This window comes from Haliotis rufescens, unplaced genomic scaffold (genome assembly GCF_023055435.1).
Source record: "Haliotis rufescens isolate VD_foot unplaced genomic scaffold, xgHalRufe1.0.p SCAF_7, whole genome shotgun sequence".
Lineage (NCBI taxonomy): Eukaryota > Metazoa > Mollusca > Gastropoda > Lepetellida > Haliotidae > Haliotis > Haliotis rufescens.
In genome coordinates this window covers 7,001,405-7,025,532 of record NW_025964361.1, presented here as the reverse complement: position 1 = coordinate 7,025,532, position 24,128 = coordinate 7,001,405, and the positions used below count along the sequence as shown (strand labels likewise).

General features: G+C 39.9%; 2 protein-coding genes across 3 annotated transcripts; one reads left to right on the top strand and one right to left on the bottom strand.

The window, feature by feature from the left end:
- Window positions 1-242: 242 nt before the first annotated feature.
- Window positions 243-17,166, bottom strand: LOC124144497 (transmembrane protein 144-like). 2 transcript variants are annotated; one of them, XM_046513927.2, is made up of 12 exons: window positions 17,067-17,164; window positions 16,579-16,734; window positions 13,727-13,914; window positions 12,997-13,116; window positions 11,170-11,269; window positions 10,643-10,723; window positions 9,592-9,688; window positions 6,520-6,606; window positions 5,642-5,742; window positions 4,284-4,387; window positions 2,037-2,308; window positions 243-745 (listed from the first exon to the last, which is right to left on the bottom strand). In XM_046513927.2, exons 3-12 carry the CDS (start codon window positions 13,887-13,889, stop codon window positions 662-664), a joined length of 1,209 nt encoding a protein of 402 aa, XP_046369883.2. In that variant the 5' UTR covers window positions 13,890-13,914; window positions 16,579-16,734; window positions 17,067-17,164; the 3' UTR covers window positions 243-661. The 2 variants fall into 2 exon arrangements, with proteins under 2 accessions (XP_046369883.2, XP_046369884.2); XM_046513928.2 differs by lacking the exon at window positions 6,520-6,606 and having other exon boundaries at window positions 17,067-17,166.
- Window positions 16,743-23,305, top strand: LOC124144499 (torsin-1A-like). The gene is made up of 5 exons (XM_046513930.2): window positions 16,743-17,018; window positions 18,580-18,845; window positions 19,644-19,819; window positions 20,449-20,573; window positions 20,987-23,305. Exons 1-5 carry the CDS (start codon window positions 16,820-16,822, stop codon window positions 21,238-21,240), a joined length of 1,020 nt encoding a protein of 339 aa, XP_046369886.2. The 5' UTR covers window positions 16,743-16,819; the 3' UTR covers window positions 21,241-23,305.
- The last annotated feature ends 823 nt before the right edge of the window (window positions 23,306-24,128 follow it).

The following is a 24,128-nucleotide window of genomic DNA, read 5'->3' as shown; positions in this document are numbered from 1 at the left end:
GGTCGATTCCAAGAAAACGTGTGTACAGCTGATTGCTGTTTCCAGCTTAGTTTACGAGAAAATACGCAAGGTAATCTTAATCCCTAAATATAAAACAATGCCTAGCAGAACAATAAATACTATTTAAACGGTAAATAAACATGTCTGGTGATTTTTTATCTCAAATTTCGAATTTGTACTAACGAAGTTTCTCAGCACCCGTTCGTTTCCCGGACTTCGCTGAAAGGGTACGGTGTAAAAAATTTCTGCGCATAATATTCAAATTTCTTTTTTTCCAAAATATTGAACCCGCTAGAGGGGGGTGCGCATTATACATGGGTGCGCACTATACTCAAGAAAATACGGTATTAGGAAAAAAGATGTAATGACCAAAGGGAGATAATCCTGGTTTCAGATCCCAGGTTTCAAATGACAAAGTCACGTTTTTGTTTCCCTGTATATTGGGCACTATAAGTAGTTGTGATACACATACAATCACATTGTCCATAGTGGAAAAGACATAATGGCCTCAAACGGAATGTGATTTCATTGAACGCCAACAAACTGAGCTTACAGTACATATAATGCTGCATCACAATGCTCTAGCATCACATTATCATAATATTTCTGAAAGATGTCTGTGGCAACAGTGGACCGAAACAACGTTCAGTTTAAGTCCTCTTCATGATTTGGACATCCCAGCTAGAACAGCTCCGGTTACTGTGAAGGACATCGCCACCAAGGAAATGAGGATGTTGCGAAGACCCTATAAGTAAATGTTTCAGAGTAAGTAACACATACAGCATGTACAGTTATAAGCATTGTGTTATGTACTAGGGCTGGGACGGGTAAATCGGGTACCCGGGTCGGGTGGGTACTGAGTAGGACCCGGGTACCCACAGGACTACCCGGACCTGTGGTTAGTCACGTGATATATTGTTTCATGACAAAAAATCACTATAATTATAACTACATGGTTACACAACAATTTTAAATCTCTAATGTTCGCATTTCATCATGACTTTGAACACGTTCCTTCTGACTTAAATATGTTTGAACAAAGCTAAAACTTCAGTCAACTTCAGTGTATGCATGACCACATCATTTTTATACGTGTGTATCTAAAAACATTCTGCCAGGGCTACTGTCAAACTATTCCCAATCGGACATTTTGTACCTATCTCTTGACACCAACAGCGGGTCGGGTAAAAGGGGTGTGGGTACCCGGGTAGTAAATTTGGACTCATCCCAGCCCTATTATGTACTGTAAACAATATACAAGACAAACATAAGATGCCTGGATGGTAATATTTTGAAAGAAATGAATTTGTTCCCAAAAATAATAAAAAAACAAATTTGCCTCAGGTTTTTATACAGACAAAAAACCTGTGAACTGGACATGCTGGATCTCCTGAAAAAAGATGTGTAGATGATAAAAAATAATCCTTTGACTCCTTCCAAAGAAGGATACATGTCTGTCTTGAAACAGTGACAGGAGACTCATTAGCATGTCTCCAAAACATAATCACAGCCAACCAACCCTCCAACATGTCCAAGGTACTAAATAGTTGCTCCCTACAAAATATAATTACGTGAATCTAGGAGCTCAACAATGTCGTCCTGATCAAAGGGAGACAACTGCTACTGAACGACCTCAAGGATTTATCTGGGGTTCCAAACTAAGTGCCCTTAGAAGACAAATTGGGAAAATCATCATATCTGAATTATTGTTTTTCTTAAATTTTGTATTTTCGTAAAATTTGGAGATATCATAACTTTGTAATGAACATGTTCAATGCAATGCTGTAAAACCAGACATAAAATCCTCTTTGATCCTCTTTATTGGTCCTGTTACCATGGTGATGCCCGCAGACTTGTGGTCCCTTGATCTAATGCCCTGAGAGAAGCAAGTTTACTGTGGTAAAACCTAGCACAGAAATGGGGCTAATTAATCAAGGATCACCATGGTCGCAGTTGATGTGAATCTTTGATTCTTGGAGACACCTGTACTTGAATCCCAACAGAGATGAAGTGCTCTAGATTAACCTGTAACTCACCCTAATTTCTCTAAACACAATTATTCCAAGTGCCAATGCTATTCCTCCAGGAATGGTTGAGATGATGGGGAAGGACACAGGCTCTGACAGTGCTGCATTAGCGATGAACCATCCTGCCGTGGCAATGCCCCACATGGCCCCCGACACCAAGCCAGGCAGGATAACTTTGGGGTAGACTAGTGGCTGGTTGCGCTTGTAGATGATGTACACCACGAAGTAGAATGTACTGGTGAGGTAGATGCCACAGAAGTGGGCAAACACGTAATCCAAGGCTGAAATGACCAACATATATGTATTATCATACTACCCATACTTCTACGCCAGTCACTTATCTCAACCCGCCCAACAATAGCCAACGCACTCCTCACATGGAAAACGCAAAACCAAAACTTAGCATGGGAAACTATCACAGTTCTATTTTTTAAAGTAAATGTGGTAAAAAAGTTACAAATCTGAACATCATTTAAAGACTGGTCATTCATTATAGAGAGGGGGTGTCATAGGAAAATGTTTTTGGAGGACCATGATAAAATAACACGCTTCCATTTTTTTTTTAAATAAAAAAGTTACAACTTATGACCCTTCATCATGTAAAAGAGTGGAAGGTCCGGGGTTCGAACCCCGGCCGCGTCATACCAAAAGACGCGCTTGGCATTAAGGGGCTAAAACAAGGACTGGTCGGCTAGTATACTGTGTCTGAGTGGGGTATTCATGTTAAACTGCTGCATGGTATCTCAGTGGGCTAGCACTATAATTCGGCATCAGTCCGGACTAGTACAAGCAGCCACACAAACACACACACATACATGTATGTATGCACGTCGCTATATAAGTGCAATAATCTTGGAGGAGATGTTAAACCCAATTTTACCTCACCTCATCATGTAAAAATACAGCTCAACAGAAATAGGACATACAGCCACGATGGCCACTGCATGTACAGCAGGGTTTTACCCTGACCTACAAATATGGGGGTCCAGGGGACCGTCAATAATTAATGTAAAGGTCCTTGCAGGCAATATGAGGGTCCTGTAAAGTAATGATATGGTCTAGTGTACTGTACAATTAGATAATTACTTAAATGCCTGGAAAGAATCAATAATCATGAGGACAGGGGTGGAGTGATGAATGAAATGACATGCCCTTAACTGCTGTTGATGCGCTGTAGGTACAATGAATATTATTGTGCATCCTTCAGGACGTCGTACATTCTATTTCTGCATCCAATTTCACCATTTGTGCATCACGTAAAACCCTCTACAGTCTACACAGTAATTAATCCTTATCCAATAACCCACAATTAAATAATAAGACAAGCAAGAACCTAATCCTGTCCGGTACAGACAATAGGCTCCCTGGACCCAATTGGAGCGCATTTTTACACACAAAACTTTCAAGATATCAACCTGTCATTGAACCAACAAACAACACTTCATCAGCAGTTTGTTTGTTTGTTGTTTAACACTGCACTCAGCAATTTTACAGCTATATGGCGACAGTCTGTAAATAATTCAGTCCGGGCCAGACAATCCAGAGACTGACATCATGAACATGGATCTATGCAACTGGGAAGCCCAAGCTAGCAAGCCTGACCACCAAATCCTGTTAGTAGCCTCTTACGACCATCTCCCCGAGGCAAGGGAGTTAACTGACTATAAAAGTCCAGTTTCCACCCTTGCCGAACTAGCCTGGATTATGGAGTTACATTTTGGCTGGACTAACGAGTCTAGGCATAGTCCAATCAAAATCGCGCAATGAAATCGAAATCCGGTTGTACACTGTCATGCAGATTTGGGTCGATTGCAGGATTTGCAAAGCATGTGCACCACCAACTCGTTGTCAACAAATATTTTCAAAATCTCTTCAGGTTTTTAATCAAGGTACCCACGTAATTTGATGCAATTCGCCATGTAAGACCCGTTTTATCACAATATAGATCTTGACTATCGACCAGATCTTCTTGACTGGGTGCCGCCATTTCGTTTGAAGTAAATGCAAGTGATACGAGAGGTGGAATCTGATTGGTCCATAGGGGAGGCTTAGAAGGGACATAACTCGTAATAGCCACTGGTGGCGCTACGATCGAGCCCAGGAATTCCAGGCTAGTTCGGCAAGGGTGGAAACTGGACTTTCAAAGTCAGTTAACTCTCTTGCCTCGGGAAGATGCTTACGACAAGCACAAGTTGCTGCAGATCAATTGTAACGCAGATATTCACGGGATCCCTCATCAGTGACACATCCACTTACAGTTCTGACTTGCCCGATAGTGTTCATGGTGATCCTGCACGTAGATGGCTGGCATGAACTGCGCTCCGTACATCACGCCAGAGAAGACGGACAGCGACAACCCCCTGGGGAGATAGACATGGCAACGGTTGACAGGCTGACCCCCCAAAAACACAAGTGTCAGTAACTATGGTAATATCTAACATGTCTAACAAAGAGGGCGGTCGGGTAGCCTAGTGGTTAAAGCATTCGCTCGTCACGCCGAAGACCCGGGTTCGATTCCCGACATGGGTACAATATGTGAAGCCCATTTCTGGTGTCCCCCGCCGTGATATTGCTGGAATATTGCTAAGAGCGGCGTAAAACCATACTCACTCACTCACTCTAACAAAGAGCATGATGAGCAAAGTTCATTCCCTATTTGCTATTGTGCCATTACAGAGATGACAAACAAAAGTTTGTGGAAATTAGGAATAACTGGGATACTGGGGTCTAAAATCAGTAATTTAAAACAAAATAATTACCACAATCAGTTAATGATTCCTTTGTAAAAAATAAAGCATCTTACACATTACATCACACATCACACACACTCTATCAAATCTGTTAACTTGACAAGTTAAACTTTGTGACAATTTCCGTGATAATTTACTTACACTACAAGCCCTGCAGCAGGCTACAGACCAAAATATTTTTATGGATGATATAGACGCCTTACACAGTTAAATCAACATATTGTTTGTTGGTTTTAATAATAATAATAACAACAACAACAACAATAATAGTCCAATTCTATGGTGCTTTCCTTTGATGTATATCAATCTCAAAGCCCACAGAGAATTATTGCGTCAGTCAACAGCAAAATGCACTGAATTTTAATTCTCAGCTCCCTAGGGCGTATATACAACCCAAGCTGCCTGTAAGGCACAAGAAGGTTAACAGTCACATTACCATCTCATCCTACTCGGTACCCATTCAATGCTGGGTGAACAGAGGCAAAGCTTGAAACAAAGCCAGACCCTTAATGTGTGTGCTTCTGTGTGACCAAATGCCAACGACACTCTCAGATGCCAAGCTGCCAAACACGGTCACCCATTCAAGGACTCTCAGTGATGAATGCTGTTAAATTCACCTGATTTGTGACCTGTGTGCTGTACACATGACCACATGCCAACATGCTTTTTACCTCTGCTGCAACTACAGCAACCGCATAATGACATCACCATGATCTTAGTAGTTGACTTAGGCCTTTTATTTTTGCCTAAACCATTTTTGGTTCAAAAGATATTTTTTTGTTTTTGCCAATGCAGTCGGGGGGGGTGGGTTGTCGACCAGTCTCACTAGCCACTAAAAAATATATGGCCTATATGAATACTCACACAATCTTCTTTGTTACCGGGGACATTTTATCCAGTAATGTGTCGTCCTCCATCTTGGATTCTCCCCCATTATCGTTTGATTTGCTCATACTGCTGCTAGACTGCAAACACAGGGAAACAAATCTCAGGTGCCAGCTCTACAATGTCTACTGTTTTTCCAGACCTTTCTAGATATATGCTCAGGAGTGTTCAAGCAACCATATTACATTGCAGTGACCGACAGATCTGGTGAACAGATATGCAAGAACAAATACCACAAGCTTTTATCTTAATTTAATCAGGTTTCATTTTCCTTTTTGCTGATATGTAAAAGTAACCATGGTAACAGTATAAATTATACAATAACATAAACACTCATAGCTAATAGAATCAAAATATAATATGTCCTCATAGTGTGTTAGAGGTGAGGTGAGGTGAAATGGGGTTTAACGTCTCGTCCAAGATTATTGCACTTATATAGCGACGTGCATGCACGTGTATATGTGTGTATGTGGCTGCTTGTACTAGTCCGGACTGATGCCGATTTATAGTGCTAGCCCACTGAGATAACATGCCGCAGTTTAACATGAATACCCCACTCAGACACAGTATACTGACTCCGAGCCGACCAGTCCTTGTTTTAGCCCCTTGATGCCGAGCGCCAGACAGGGTAACAACAAGTACCATCTTTTAACGTCTTTTGGTATGACGCTGCTGGGGATCGAACCCCAGACCTTCCGCTCTCCGGGCGGACACTCTACCATTAGACAACGGAGGCAGTCCATAGTGTGTTAGAAGATGGTTAGGCTTTGAATTGAATGTTAGATTACTGGAGTAGAATTTGTGCACAGTCCCACACCAAACCTTCGCCATGCAAAACATAAGAGACCATCCCTCACCCGTCGCTTGTTGAAGACAAGGATATCTTCTGAATTTGACCCATAGAGGGAGCCACTGTGTCGCCGAGTCTGGATATTCTCCTGGTTCTGAACATAATGAGCAAAACAACCAGGTGAACAAAATGTACACCATCAACCAAAATTGTCAAAAAATTGAGATTTTCTTCATTGATTTTGTACATGTTGTCGAACACACAAACAAGGACAGGCACAAAAGCTGGCGCAAAGGAGGACAGACACAGACAAGGACAGAAAGCAAAGCACCCCTTCGCCACTACAGAGTTCCCTCGTTATTGCGCCCTTCAATATAGCGCTTCAGTATAGCAAGCGGTAAAGCATGGCTCCCAAAATTTACTAACATTTTCAATAAACTCAAGTTTTCCAAAGACACAATGTTTTCCCCCGTCTCAGAAAACATTATCAGCTGATCACTGCAATCATGTAACACCGGAAATACCAGTCAACAAATCCGAACTGAAGTATATTATTTAATTCTATTATTATAATATCTTGTAATAAAAAAAATGTTCATTGTTTAACCAGACTAATGTTTGAAATTTATTTTTTTAATTATATATTAATATAATAATGTTTATAATAATTTCGGCGAAATCGTATGCGAAGTGATCGGTAGATCGCACAACTCACTGTTATTAACAGCAACCATGGTCAGATTACCGCTATTGACGCCTTGAAACAAACTTTAGTTGCAAGTTGTATTTCCACAAATCAAGAAAATCAGTCCGAAAACATTACTTCCAAACTGACAATAATCAAGACAACTTCCCAAGATTCAACATTTACTAAGTGTCCAAGTAAAAGTGCAGCAGTATTTGGCATAGAATAATGTGACCTTGTTCCACAATAACCTCAAGTTGACCACATGAACTATGTGTGACTTTCAATTGCATGTGCCAAAAGTATCTTATGTCCATCATAGCACACTCCAGGAGTGAGTGAGTGAGTGAGTGAGTATAGTCTTACTCCACTTTTAGCAATATTCCAGCAATATCACAGCGGGGGACACCAGTATTGGGCTTCACACATTGTACCCATGTGGGGAATCAAACCCGGGTCTTCGCCATGCTGAGCGAACGCAATAACCATTAGGCTACCCCACCACCCAGTACATCATTTGTACATTGTAGGAAGTCCTCTGTTCTCAATAAACTCCGTGATGTAGTCAAGATAAGTATAATACAACTACTTTTCACAAAGACATCAAAAGTGATGTTGACCAGTTACATAAATGAAATTGACATTTGATGTGGTAATATTTGTTAAGAAACATTTGCATATTATAAAGTCTGTAGATGTAAGCATGCCTCAAAAAATGACAATAATAAATGATAAAATGTGTCAAAAAGGTTGATCTTAGAAGTGAGGAGAAGTAAAATTGCACTTACCGTATTCGACATAATAAGCGCCCCACTCTAATGAGCGCCCACAGCAATATTTGCTAACATATTGGCTAGTGAACAATCTTCCGATTGATCAATGTACACAAGACTTATTTATTCACGTATAATACGCACTTGTGTGTTATATGCACTCTTAATTATGGGCAATTAAATTCTGGAAAATTGTATCTGTTGTTTATAAACATTTCATATAAACCACGAAATTTATCCTTTAATTCTGTTTGTTTCACCAAAATAATATTCTAATAAGTGCCCCCAATTTCTAATTTTGATAGCGCCCCGAGCGCTTATTACATCGAATACGGTACATAGCAATGTGCATGCATGTGTGTGGCTGCTTGTACTAGTCCAAACTACCATATTTCCTTGAGTATATTGTGCACCCAAGCATAATGCACATCCCCCTCTGGCGGATTCAGTGTTTTTGAAAAAAAATATTTCAAATATTACGCGCAGAAAAATATTACACCGTACCCCTTTAGCAAATTCTGGTAAATGAATTGGTGATAAGAAACTTGGACAGAACAAATTTGAAATTTGGGATAGAAAATCACTAGACATGTTGATTCACCGTTTAAAATGTATGTTTTGTTCTGCTGAGGAGTGTTTTACATCCAGCAATAAAGAATACCTTGTGTATTTTCTCGTAAACTAAGCCGGAAACAGCAATCAGCTGTACACACGTTTTCTTGGAATCTACCGGTGATTCGGTTAAAACTTGATAAAACTTTACAGGATTTTGATGCAAGGATCGGGGAAAATTGTATCTGAAACTATTTTTTTTATCAGGAATAATATATTCCAGTATCTTGTTATTTTAGTTGCAGCTTTTACTAAATATATTTAAAATATTAATAACCCTAAGCATAGCACTTCAGTGCAGCTGATCGCTATTGCCGGTTATTTTTTTCAATAGAAACAATTTGACCAGTCACCAATGAGGCTCCCATGCACGTGGTCGTGAGAACTACATGTTGACATAGAATCGTCAAACTACAACAAATATGACTTTTAATGAGTCAAAGTATGGCATTTATGTATCCATTGGATATATGTATCCATTCTCTGTCAACTAAAGTTTGTTTCAAGGCATAATAGCGATAATCTGACCGTGGTTGCTGTTAATAACGGTGAGTTGTGCAATCACTTCACACACAATCTCGCCAAAATTAATTAAAACAATATTAAAAGGAATTTTGAATAAAATGATTGCAATAAGTTACAAACATAAGTTCAGATATACATAAACACTTTTTATAACCAGTAACAAGACAGTGTAATCACACGATTAATTGCATACTTCAGTATGGATTTGTTGACATGGTATTTCCGGTGTTACATGCTCACGGTAATGTCTTTGCGTTGGGGGAAAAAAACATCAAAACTTATTATGGTGTGTATAATGCGCACCCCCTTCTACATGGTCCACACAGCTGTGTTTTTGGGGAAAATAAGTGTGCACTATACTCAAGAAAATATGCTTATGCCAGTTTTATAGTGCTAGCCCACTACGACACCATGCCACACGGCCTTCATAAATGTTTGTGACAAAGATTCCAGAAGTGACAGGAAACAAGAAAGGCGAGCTGCAGAACCTCAGCTGACTCCTACTGTGACCATGGTAACAGTGTAACACAAACACAGTACTAACCTCGTTGAGCAACGGCTCTGTGTCCTCAGATACCGATACCGTCATCTCCAGGCGTGTTGGCGAGATTTCCGGCTTGACCAGTGAATATATCACAGAGCTGAAACACCACTAGAGTGGTCAGTGTTTTGTTACAGACACACCTAAACATCAAATTGTAAAGTTAAAAAGGTCAACTAAATGAATTAGTTTCTCGTGTGAAGTGAGGTGTGGGGAAATAGGGTTTTACGTCGCATTCAACATTGTTGCATTTCTGAAGTGATAAGCATGCGCCAAGCCAAAAAGTGCTTGTTTTTCCCCCTTGATGCCAAGCGCCATTCAGGGTAACAACAAGTACCGTATTTGACGTAATAAGCGCTCCGCTCTAATAAGCGCCCATGACGATATTTGCTAATATATTGGCTAGTGAACAATCCCAATCAGCACCCCGTCCGATTGATCAATGTACACAAGACTTATTTATTCGTGTATAATACACACTCGTGTGTTATATCACCCTTAATTATGGGCAATTAAATTCTTGAAAAATATATCTGTCGTATGTAAACACTTCAGGCTGTTAGCATAAAACCACGAAATATACGATCTTTCAACTCAAAATAATATTCTAATAAGCGCCCCCTATTTCTAATTTTGAGAGCGCCCGGGGTGCTTATTACGTTGAATACGGTACCATCTTTTAACATCTTTTGGTATGACGCGGCCGGTGATCAAACCACCAACCTTCCACTCTCCAATCAGACGTTCTGTCAACTTGACGCGGAAACGGTCAGAGTCTCTTGTAAAGATAGTTTTTCTTCAGTTATCAACAACCACACATAATTTTGTCAATTATCAAGAATAATGTGAGGTGAATAAGTACAGTTATATATATTCCATTTACATACATATACATTTCCAACTATTTTCATTTTATTTTCTGATAACGGCTTTTGGTGACACTACAGTTGGTCGAATCTTTAAAGCCACGAAATAAACAAAATGCCATCTGAGCTAAGCCTACATTGGTGGAAGTACAGTAGCAGAGACCTGCTGGGGAAAAATGATAACCTACCTGAAGACAGCTATGGAAACACCAGCATAGTTCATCCCGATATCACTAGGGATCGACGCTGTCAACCCAAAAAGGCCAAACCTGTAACAGAAGTGTGCATGTGAGTGAGTATGGTTTTACGTTGCTTTTAGCAATATTCCAGCAATGTCCTGGCAGGGGCACCAGAAAAGGGCTTCACACATTGTACCAATGAGGTGAACCAAACCCGGGTCTTTGGTGTGACAAGTGAATGCTTTAACCACTAGACTACCTCCTAACAAAACAGCATTAATATTACCTTAAAATTCAAGCAACAGATTATAGAGCCAAGGGGCCTGTTCCACAAAGCGATCTTAGTGCTAGGATTGTCGTAAGCCTGTGTTAAAGTATGGGAGTTACGATCATCTTAGCGCTAAGATCGCTTTGTGGAACTGACCCTAGGACACTACCTTATTCATCAGCATCAGGTGTAGATATAATTATATGGATAGGTGGGTTTACACTACACACATGGACAACCGACATGTAGAGATGAAGAAGCAACCCACCTGCCAGTTGCCCATCCAACCAGGAGGTTAATGGAGCCCCAGACACACAGCCCCAGTCCAAGACCTATCGTCTTGATGATGGGTACAACACATATATTGCCTGGTGACAAAAACAAAACATTTCTGATGATCACAAAGGCAATTAATAAATTAATACAAAAAAGTAAAGGACCAAAATACAAAATTTCAATATGGCTGCCATGGGGCCATGTTTATCAGAATTCAGGAAGCATTTTAGAGGCATAGAAAGGTACAGCACTGTCACCCTTGTGGTTATAAATGAGATTTTGTAAACGTAAAAGCTCATGACAGACTAGCAATGATAATGAATCAGCTTACACAAATGTTTCAGACAAGGTGAGCTGATAAAACCATTAGGGTAAACATGGTAAACTAGTTAACCTCATTATCCCCTATGTGTCCGTTGGAACAGTTATCAACATATCTGCAGGAAATGTTATACATGCTAAATAATAATCTTTATATCAGGTAAACAAACCTCATATGAATAGTTATCATTGATTCTACAATAATAAATTACAACAATCCGATTGCATGAACATATTGGATAATAATCATTTCTGAATTTACTTTCACTTTGTGTAAGTGCATTGGGCAATTAACATTACTATAGACCTCCAGTGACTTTATGTTATTATTCTTCAATAAGGTTAAATCTCACATACAGGAATGTTACAACATCCCTGGACTTTTATACATACACATTCCGGTGATATTGTAACATGTGAGTGTACCCTGCTGGAGATATATTTTTCATATGAACACAATCTACATAAGGAAATGTCACAATGGTGTAAAATCAAATGACAAATGTCTTCTTTATATTTCAGTGACCACCTTCATTTCTGTGCTCTTGTGAGTGATCAACTAGACTACAGAGGCACTGATAAACCGCATTGCCTTTCAGAATCCAATTTACAAGTACATGGACGCCTGCAAGAGATAGTTAATGCCCATGTCCTAAGGCTCAGGGAAAGTATGTTTGAAACAAAATTGTTGATAGCTGCTAGGGCTGGGATGATACGCCAACTGTGTGATCTGATATGTATCACGATACACTGTACACGATCCGATACATATCACAATACTTGCATGTGCTCTTATGTGTTGCATAGGCCATCTTTTTCAGACAGGATGGCCAAATACCTGTCACACTGATGATTTACATATGGCAATTTCAAGTTTAGCATAATGGCATAATATATTATGCTTTCACTAATAATTTTCATTAATAATTAATGTTTGGGGTAACAGTTATTAAAGAAAACATTTAAGGTATGTATTAATATTTTTTATTTAGTTTGCCACCATGGCCACTGTGATCGATACTTTTATCGAGAAGTAAAATAAACGCGATCCATCGATGTATTGTCCTACTACGGATAACTGCTGTTTAATACACTGAATGAGGGTTTAATATATCACAAAAACCTTCACACGTCTCTTATCCTATACATAAAGTGAAGCTCAAACTGTAGAAAGTTTGAGTTTGCTTTAACGTTCATATAATATTCAAGATTACAACCGCCTCCAAGTGTGCAATGGAGAGTCCACATTAGAATATGACCCCAGGAAATTAAAATGGACTGGGTGGTTTGGGTCAATGACTTGGCTGATTGCATGTCATCGTACCCCAATGGCCTGGATCGTTGCTTATAATACCAAACAAATTAAGTCATTCTTACGCTTATGAAATCACCTTTTGCAGTTTTTTGACATCCCTCATCCAAAAGCAAAATCATATAGCAAGTGAACTTGACCTTGAAATGTTAGAGCAAAGATGCTCCATGGACTGTGAGTGCCTACCTGTAGCCCAGATAGCTCCTCCAACCATCACAAACGAGTAGAAGCTCGACATGCGGACCATCTGAATTACCAGCCCCACGATGAAGATGGCACTACATAACACCCACTGGAAAAACATGCCTGAAACATGGTACAATGAGTGAGTGAGTATAGTTTTACGCTGCTTTTAGCAAAATTCCAGCAATTACACGACGGAGGACACCAGAAAGGTGCTTCACACATTGTACCAACGCCGAGAATCGAACCCGGGTCTTCAACGTGACGGGTGAACGCTTTAACCACTAGGCTGCCCGACCGCCCCCGGTACAATGAAGGTGAAGTAGTAATACATTAGTTCTAGGTAATAAATACATACAACTTGATAACGGTGTAAGAATCTACATCAAAACGTAGCTATATGCAATAAACCAGAAGTTGTTATCCATAAAGTTGTATGTTTCTCTTACTTATTTCAAATTTGCCATTTCTAGAAGCCCATCAAACAGTTAAATTTATTCTGAGTTCAAAACATGAAAAAAATAGAGCCACAAAGATATTTATCAACTAAAAATGGTTTCCTCTGTCAATCTAAGCTGAAGAGAAAGTAGACTATAAAACTTGTCAATGCATGCAAACATAGAATAGACGAAGTTTCACATAACAAATGTCTATTTCCATCTAGGTATGTCTATAATTTGTACAAACAATGATAAACATATAAACATGATCAGTTGGAAGTTTCCTTTCTTACCATCTCCTGTTTCAAACTTCTTGACTGGGATAAAGTTTGTGCCATAAAACGTTGCTGACACAGCACAACTGATGAATCCCAGGTATTGAGGAATTTCTGGAGTGGAGCCATTTGTATGGTTAGCAAACAGAAGGCCATGATTAAAATCAATAAGGGACGCCATCTTCAATGATCTTGTTCTGTATAAACTGCAAAAAGAACAAAGCCACAAACGTCGATGAAACTTATGTTGATGCAGGTAAAGAAGCTTGCAACATTCCATAACAACAACAACAACAACAACACATGATCTTGATTACACAGATTGATTGAACAGTCAATAAATAACAGAAGGGACATGATAATGCACATGAAAATTGAAAGGCAATAAATTCAAAAGTTCCATCCAGCACTGCTTTAGTATCCCACTAACTAGACTCACATATAGCCCCAAAAATAAGGAGTCAGGTTCAGTAACCATGGTAACAATAATACACTCCAGATAAGGAACAATAGTCTCTTCTTAACAGGCAAAAATGGGATGCAAGAGAGGAGAATGGGCCTAAAATACACACACAGTTTCAAGAGTAACACTAGTAACCATGGCAACAAGTATAACAATACCAACCACATATGTGTCGCAGACATACAGTTATGCTCTAATGTCACAACATCCATCACCCAACCCATTTGAATATTCCAGAGTTGGCTGAGAATGAAATTTGAGTGCACACTGATCATAAGTCTAGGGTAATAATGTTTGTTTGTTGTTTAACACCGCACTCAGCAATATTCCAGCTATATGACGGCATTCTGTAAATAATCGTGTCTGGACCAGACAATTCAGCGATTGACATCATGAGCATTGATCTACGCAATAGGGATACAATGACATGCAACAGCCAAGTCAGCGAGTCTGACCACCCGATCCTGCAATTCTCCTCTTACGACAAGCATGGGTTGTTGAAGACCAATTCTAACCAGAATCTCCACGGGATCTGGGGTAATAATAGTGAGTGAGTTTGGTTTTACGCTGCATTTAGCAATATTCCAGCAATATCATGGCATGGAACACCAGAAATAGGCTTCACAGATTGTACCCATGTCAGGAATAGAACCAGGGTCTTAGTAGTGACAAGCAAACGCTTTACCCACTTGGCTACCCGACCGCCCCTGGGGTAATAACATAGCGCCGTGAGTATTTACTCGGTGTATGGAATCTGATGAATCATAAATGCATTATTAACATTATTATAGTTAAACAGACACAGTAATTTCCACAGTTAATATGTTAACTGAGTACTTGATGGTACATGTACTATCTTTTATATAACAGGTTCAAGGTAAATACTCTTAGATCAAGATCAAAAGGATGTCGCCAACTGTGCCACACTGCACTCCCAGTATGCGTGGACAGCTGATTAAGGTTTGTGTGATATAACCACTGTGCCTGGCTGGGATATATGATATAGGTAACTTCATAATGGAGATATCTGTTATCAATGCCATCTTCTGAAATATTTGTTATCTCCTGATGTATTAGTTAATGTCGGTCACTGGGTCAAGGTAATCACCACCATGCGACCACTGATACATCTTGCATTGTTCTTTGTCAAACAATGAATGCCTATCTCAAATGTGGGACACTACTTCTACAGTTCATTTACCATGTTAACTGTTAATTCTGAAAATTGAAAAGTCAAAACATCAATCTTTATGATTATTTCACTTACACTGTTACATGTATTTAATTACATTTTTCTATCATTTCCAATATATTAACATGATTAACTGAGCTTGGGTAGGGTGTGTTTATTATTGAAAAATTAGCCTAAGATTATAAAATACAAGTAGCATGATTAGTGTATCAGAGCATAAAAATCTCCCAAACTGAACATGATATTGAACATAATGATGCAATGACAGTTTCCCCAGTGACAAGGTGAAAATGAAAGAGATTTCTTTCTGAATGCAACAACTTTGCGAAAGGTTTTGCGTTGGTAGTTCTATTGCTGAAAACATGACAATGACAACTATCAAACTTCCACATGTAATCATAATAATGTTTGGTATGCTTCCCAACCCCTCCCCATCCCTCGATCTCCATCTAGTTTTGTATGTGGAATAATAAGGCTACACTAAACCCCTACCCGGACACCCACTGTAGGTCTCACGAGTTGGGGGAAAAAATGACTACTTAGAAACATGTTTAAAATGGTCTGTTCATTCATACACTGAAGTTGACTAAAGCTATATATCTTTACTTAAAGATAAAAGTCAAAACTCAAAGATGAAAGTTAGAAGGAATGCGTGCAGTCAGGAAGAAATGCGAACAATAGCAAGTTTTCATTTTATTGTTATTAAACAATATATCCTGTGACTAAGCACGGGTCCGGGTAGTCCTGTCGATCCTACTTAGGACCCACCCTAACCGAGTACCTGAGTTACCCGTCCAAGGGCTATGGGTTATACGACGAGGTATGGATACAGATTGTGCAGTTCCTTCCCCATCTTGATCTGTATGTGACTAATGTGGTACGTGACGGGTGTTAGTCACGAACAGCTGCACTTCTCGCTGTTTAACACACGAGTATCCACGGGACCAAGTCGTTAGTATCAAGTAGCACCATGACTCAAGTCAGTGTCCATTTTCTTCAAGCATTCAGCACCTACGCCTATCTTATGTGACACCCTATGATTTGGTAATTGAAACAACATCCCAATATCGTGATTGAACTGGTTTCGTCTCCCAAGGAAACCACACAACCACTCAGTGTTCTCACAACTGCAGGCCTGCGTTTCACAATTCTACCGATAAAGATTTAATGTATGATTAGAACCAGTGACGTGTACATTATTTTCTATCAACATACCTTTTCTTTATTCCCACGATCGTTTCATTACATCTTCAGGAAACAGAGTTGAGGTTCATCTCTCTACAAGTGAGTGTCAACACAAAGCTGTCATGTGATGAGTTGTTAGAGTGGCGCCCCTTCGTTGAACTCCGCACACTACCGTACAGTGTGGAGCTGCAAGTAAGGGGAGATAAGTAACTTCCGCGTCGAAAGCGAAAGCGAAACAACCTTATTCATTCGATGTGTGGATTTTGTAAAAATGCGAGGCTGTGTAATATTTACGGCATATTTTCTCAGTAGTACATGTTTTTTGCATTTAGTTGTGTGTATTGAACCAATTTCTGGCATTTCCGCTGCCGCCGCACTGGTAGCTGCCGCCTTCCTGTCTGGGTACGATGTCTTAAAAAGCTACGTTACTGAAACATGTGGAGACCGATGGATACACAACAACTACACAGGTATTGGCGACAATGCGATTCTCCACATGACTTACAGTCACATTTTACCTTTTGTAATCCGTTACGGCAACAATGCAGTTTACCGGGCGCAGCCCGAGCTCTACCATCCGCTCAATTACCGCGCTGTAGTGCCACCGCCGTCTCGTTATGTATACCGTTACCGTGGCTCACGCTCTGGTGACTCTCGCTTCACGATCCAACACCCGTATTTGGTCTTAGGGAAACTTACACATCTTTACGATCAAACACCCGTTCTCGGTCTAAGGGAAACTTACACATCTTTACGATCAAACACCCGTTCTCGGTCTTAGTGAAACTTACACGTCTTAACGATCCAACACCCGTTTTTCGGTCGTAGGGAAACTTACACGTCTTTACGATCCAACACCCGTTTTCGGTCTTAGGGAAACTTACACGTCTTTACGATCCAAAACCCCTTTTCAGTCATTAGGGTTAGCTTGCTTTGGGCAAGGGTTAGCCGTAAATTCTTACCTTTTCAAGCGTTAATTTGGTTAATCCTATTGGTCGGTTATGTTGACATAAACAATTGCGGGTGTGGTTTCAAGAAAAGATGAATGGGAGAGCGGACCGTGACGTCACACACATGCGCAATTCATCGCTTACTGAATTACGCATGCATGTCAATGGGGATTCTAATGACCCGTTAAACGAGCACTGATTACATGTGATAGCGCCTGTGGTCCAGTGGTAGAGCGTCGGCTAATTAACACATTAATTAGCAGAGACGGTGAAGCCCCCACAGCGCTAATTGGATTTGAAAAGTTAGCCCGGTAAAGTGCAGTACTCCCCAATCTACTCCTCAATTTATTATTCTCTTCAAACCTGATTTCAAACCATATTTGCTTATGTATTGCCCCTCTGGTTTGCGAGTTATTTCTGGTTCTTTGTCTTCTGAATCAACCACTGTGTTGGTATGATATGTTTGAAGGAGCGAGCATCCATGTTTCCTAGTAGAAATTATCAAGCATGGGATCATGTGTTGACAATAGGTCGAAATCATTAAACATGTTACACCTATAATTGCTTTTCTAGCTAGCTAGAGGCATGGGACTTCACATTTTACCATACTTGAATAGACAGGCAAAGCTCAAGACAAGCTGCATTTTTACTTAACATATGCATTAAATAAATTGAAATAGATCTACACAGACAAGTTAAATCCTAGCATATCCATGGACCCTAAATATAGACATATTTAGTGTCCATGGTGTATGAAATACACAACAAAAACTATAAATTTGTGATTAAAATAAAACTAATGTGTATATTACAACTGTTAGATACAACGATTGTGTATCACCAATCGCAAAATTCAACTACCAACAGTTACATTCGGATATAAAGTTGTGAAACAAACAAACTCGAATACCAATTGATTCGAATTGAATCGTATATGAATCTAATGATATAATACTGGAAATGCATAGTGGTGTGTTATGATTTCTGGGGCCCTCTAAAATTGGCGATGGAGGAACCGCTGCAGTGTTTTTGCAACATGTTTATGATTAAATTCATCTCATTAAAAATATATATACTTCAGGACTGCCAAAGCAGCTGAATGAAAAGCTGTATGGACAACATCTTGTACTAAGAGCTGTGAACAATCACATTCGAGGACACCTTAAGTCTGCTGAACCAGCCAAGGCTCTGGCTCTTTCCTTCCATGGCTGGACTGGCACTGGGAAGAACTACGTGAGCCGCATTGTAGCAGAGCACCTTTATAAGGAAGGGATGCACAGCAAGTTTGTTCATCTCATCTCTGCAACCAAAGAGTTTCCACATGAAGGAATGGTGCCATTCTATAAGGTACATGGTTATTGGGTTTGTGTGGTAGTAGTCTTTATCATGTTTATGTATTCCACTTCCCAGGATAAAAATCATCCATGTTGCAATACAGAATTTTCTGCTAATACCCATCAGTGTTTGTGATCATGTCGCAATGCCTGCACAGGATGGAGACATTTACTCTATGTTCTTGAGTAAAGTGTGCACTTTTTCCCAAAAAAAACACAGCTGTGTAGAAGGGGGTGCGCATTATACACGCCATATTGAGTTTTGATGTTTTTTTCCCCCAACACAAAGACATTACCATGAGCACGTAACACCGGAAATACCATGTCAGCAAATCTGTACTGGAATACACAATGTAATCTTGTGATTACACTGTCTGGTTATAAAAAGTGTTCATTGTATATCTGGACTTATGTTTGTAACTTATTTCTTTAATAAAATTTCAAAATTCCTTTTAATATTGTTTTAATTAATTTCGGCGAAATCGTGTTTGAAGCAATCAAAAGATTGCTCAACTCACCGTTATTAACAGCAACCATGGTCAGATTAACGCTATGGGTACCAGCTTGGTGACATCTATGAGGAAGGTGAAATGTGCTGACAATCCAGAATCATAATCAGAAGGATTTTCAATTCAAACCCACGATAAGCAGATCCTGCCATGGCCAAGGGATGCAATTCGACACAGCGCATGGTGCCTTAGACCACATGGCCACCATGTATCAGAAATGATCATTGTATGTTGAATACATCAAATGTTTGCGTTTATCGTTATGATGGTGACCACTGACACAGCTTACATCAATCTTACAGGACCAGCTGCGAGCTTGGATTGAGGGCAACATCACCCGCTGTTCTCGCTCGCTGTTTATATTTGACGAGATGGACAAGATGCCGTCAGGTCTCATTGACACCATCAAGCCGTATCTCGACTACTACGAAAATCTGGGAGGTGTCAATTACCGCAAAGCAATATTCCTTTTCCTCAGGTCAGCCATTATCAGAAATAAATATTTCTTTCATGTTTTGCTTAGAATTCTTTGAAAATACTTCAACATTTATGCGAAATATTTTTGAAAACTACTTCATGGATTCTTTTCCAATTGGGGGTACAGTTTCTATACCAACAGGAGAGGTGCAGCATTGGTGAGCCCTGATCACCTTTTGCCTTCTTTACTCATACTTTTCTCAACAACAAAATGACACAAGAAAATCTGTCAATATGCAATTTAATTGACTTCTTAGCTCACCTGAACTTGAATGTTCAAGTTAGCTCATGTCCTGGCTTGATGTCTGTGCATGACACCTGTATAGTATTGGTAGCTGCCCCTTATTCAGCCATTTAAGCCTTTTTCAAGTTCATATTTGATTTGCCGTAATCATGTGGTTTGTGGAATTACAATTACAATACATGTTTTGGAGTATTTTCATTATGAATCTGTCATTATGAAAATTTGTGTTGCTCTGTTATTTTGAAATGTCAATGTGCTTTTTATTATGACACCTACAATGTAATGTTGGAAATATTCCAGAGACAACAGAAGACAAAGCAGGGCAGGTACATATTGTTGTGTTTTTACCTTCACCATGTCCATGTTGGTATGTTCTCTGTTGACAGCAACACAGCCGGAGGGGACATCACGCAATATGTGTATCAACATTGGTCAAACGGCTACCCCCGGAAAGATATCAAAATGGCAGATGTTGAAAAAATAATTTCCCGTGCTGCACTCAACTCAAAAAGTAAAATCATTTAATTATTGATTTTATTCAAATTTTCATTGTCTCACATATCTAAAGTCACAGTTGAATTATGCTGTCAACAAGCTTTCTGGGATATGTTGAACTGTTATGTAACCGATCATCAGTATATTACAAGTTACTGGCCTACTTGAGGCATGAGGGGACACCGGTGGTCCAGTCGTCGGAGGTGCCACAATTTGCTGTGCAGAGTTGCGTCCCTTTAAATGGACACATATGTTTTGTCTCCAGACAAATCAATTTTTATTGTTTATTTGTGCAGGGACAAGTTCGCAATGTTTATATTTCCACACCCCTGATGGACATGCATTTCTTGATAAAACTGAAAACAAGTCTGAATATTCAGTCAACATAGTAAATAAAATCCTAGTATTAACTGTTGAAATATGTTTCAGCTGGACTTTGGCACAGTGAGTTGATCTCCAAGCACATGATAACAGCATACATCCCCTTCCTACCACTGGAGAAATCCCATGTAAGGAGATGCATCAAGGACAGCATGGTTGCTAAGGGTTATGTATTGACTGATGACAGAGTTGAAAGTGTTGTGGAAGAACTCACATTCTGGCCTGAAAGTGAACAGGTTTTCTCTGTAACTGGCTGCAAAAGGGTAGCCGAAAAAGTGGATTATGTTATGGAAGAATACTAGAAAAAGAAATACAGAAAGTCTGCTATCTGTCTGTCTGGATGGCATTGAAAGGTCCATGATTGTTTAATGGTGTTCACATCCTTTTGGAACTTGTAGCTGTACATAAACTAGCCATTTACCATGTTGCCTATGAAAATTGATACTTTATGTCCAGCTACCAATCCTTGACATAAAACATTTTACTTGCCTGTCTCATGCTGGTGTCAAGCTTATCTCATGACAAAGACTAGGACATTATTCAGTGGGAGCACCAGAACCTGGGATGACGTCACCAGAACCTGGGGATGAAGTCACCAGAACCTGGAGATGAGGTCACCAGAGCCTAGAGATGTAGTCACCAGAGCCTGGGGATGAGGTCACCAGAGCCTAGAGATGTAGTCACCAGAGCCTGGGGATGAGGTCACCAGAGCCTAGAGATGAAGTCACCAGAGCCTGGGGATGAGGTCACCAGAGCCTAGAGATGTCACCAGAACCTGGGGATAGGTCACCAGAGCCTAGAGATGAAGTCACCAGAACCTGGGGATGAGGTCACCAGAACCTGGGGATGAGGTCACCAGAGCCTGGGGATGAGGTCACCAGAACCTGGGGATGAAGTCACCAGAGCCTGGGGATGAGGTCACCAGAACCTGGGGATGAGGCCACCAGAACCTGGGGATGAGGTCACCAGAACCTGGGGATGAGGTCATCAGAACCTGGGGATGTAGTCACCAGAACCTGGGGATGAGGTCACCAGAACCTGGGGATGAGGTCACCAGAACCTGGGGATGAGGTCACCAGAACCTGGGGATGTAGACACTTCAGGACATCTGTCCTTCTGGTTGCATATTATTGTGGATCTGTTTCCGTCTCAAATAGTTGTGATTTGAACAGTGTAACAGCTATGTGAAGTGCATGTTGAGCAAAAGCATAATGTTGATAGACTTCCTGAAGTTTCATGGGTAAATTATTCCTGATTTTATTATGTGTCGGTTCCCAAATTAAAACAGTATGTTAATCCAAAAATCTGTATATAAAAGCATTTAGTGTGAAACCAACAAACAACCAACAAATGGTATACAATTAACAGATGTTATTACAAAATTCGCTAAGTTTACAAATCAATACAAATTACTGCACAGTAATAACAATGGCAGTACACATTAGAGTGAAAGTACAATAATGGCAACATATAATATGATGGCAGTGGTCAGTAGCAAATACAGAAAAAACTGTGGTGATAGCAAAAGTCAGTAATAAAGTCGGTGATGGGCTAGGCAGGAATTCAGTGATGATGAGCAATCCTCACATGAAAGCTGGTCTTGATATGATGAAAATGCATGGGAGAGATGATATGTGTTAGAGATATGCAAAAAAGCCACTGTCCCCTTATATACAACCTACCCAGCCACTGGAAAGTTCCAGACAGTGCTCTCATAACTTGGAACATTACAGAAATTTCTGTATGTTTCTATAACATACTATAACCGTCTGCAGTATACGGACCAGAAGTTTACACACCACACTAGCATCCTGACGACTGATCACTGTCCAAACACAATGCAACGAGTGTCTACAAAATCTCAACAGAAACTATGTAACACAGTTGCAATCATTATTACACACAAAAATACACTGCCATGTAATAATTTATTTTAATAATCTACTTATTTTTCTCCGAAATAGGAATGAAATATATTTTGATGAAGGAGAGTCCTGATCAATCAATGTTAATGAGAATTAAGTTCATCCTTTTTGAGAGGTTGGAGTCATGAAAATAGTATGTGTTCTGTGAAGTGCACGTTAGTGTTCAAGGTTATGATATTTTTATATCTGATATATTATATGTCCCCCTTGTTTGTCATGTTTAAGCATGTTTAGTTACTTAATATGTCTTCCAATGCATGCTAAGCATGTTTCGGGCCTGGCCTTTGGGGTGGTTCTATAGGGATAGGTCAAGGTCACAGTATGTTAGAGCTGCTTTTGATATTAATGGTTTCTTCGTGTTTAGCCATGGTCAGGGTATAGGTGATGAATATTAAGTTTTGTTCTTGTACACTAGAGTTCCTGTAGTATATTTTTTATTTCATCTGGAAGTTGTTATCTTTTTATCCTGCATATTTAAGTTTTTCTGGGACAAGACAGTTTGGGTTTTTAACTCGGACACCAGGATCATCTGTCCATTTACTCTGACTTCTGTGATACCTCTCCGCGTGAAAATCTGAGGATACCTCCTCCATGGGATGTCTCGAAAGGTGTTGATGGCTAAAGATTGATTGGCAACAGTGTCATAGTGCTACCAAATTGAGCACAATCTAACCAGTGCAGATATGATGGAAGTAGGATATGGCAAATAGTTTTTCAGCCACACCGTGTGACGTAAGAAGTACTATTGTTTAGGAATAACATGACTGTAGATACATCAGACACATTTAGTCATGGTGCTTATAGACCCGTGAAGATCCGGGGTAGAATAGGTCTTCAGCAACCCATGCTTGCTGTAAAAGGCGACTATGCTTGTAGTAAGCGGCGACTAATGGGATTGGGTGGTCAGACTTGCTGACTTGGTTGATGCATGTCATCGATCCCAATTACGTAGATCAATGCTTATGATATTAATCACTGAATTGTCTGGTCCAGACTCGACTATTTACAGACCACCGTCATATAGCTGAAATATTGCTGAGTGGGGTGTTAAACAACAGATGGTGCCTATAGTTGCTTATTTATGGAGTTTACTGTATGGGACTCAACACACTCTGCAATGTACCTCCCTTGACCATGTGCAGCTATCACTGCATCCTCAGTTTACCTGTGTATTGTACGACCACGTCATACCAAAAGACATTAAAAGATGGTACTTGTTGTTACCCTGCCTGGCACTTGCCATTAAGGGACTAAAACTGGTCGGC

Coding starts and splice junctions, on each gene's coding strand:
- LOC124144497 (XM_046513927.2), bottom strand. CDS start 13,889: ATGGCGTCCCTTATTGATTTTAATCATGGCCTTCTGTTTGCTAACCAT. Junction 9,689..10,642: donor GTTTCCATAGCTGTCTTCAG/GTAGGTTATCAT, acceptor GTGGTGTTTCAG/CTCTGTGATATATTCACTGG. Junction 746..2,036: donor TTGTGTTTAGAGAAATTAGG/GTGAGTTACAGG, acceptor ATTTACTTATAG/GGTCTTCGCAACATCCTCAT.
- LOC124144499 (XM_046513930.2), top strand. CDS start 16,820: ATGCGAGGCTGTGTAATATTTACGGCATATTTTCTCAGTAGTACATGT. Junction 19,820..20,448: donor GCAATATTCCTTTTCCTCAG/GTCAGCCATTAT, acceptor CTCTGTTGACAG/CAACACAGCCGGAGGGGACA. Junction 20,574..20,986: donor TGCTGCACTCAACTCAAAAA/GTAAAATCATTT, acceptor AATATGTTTCAG/CTGGACTTTGGCACAGTGAG.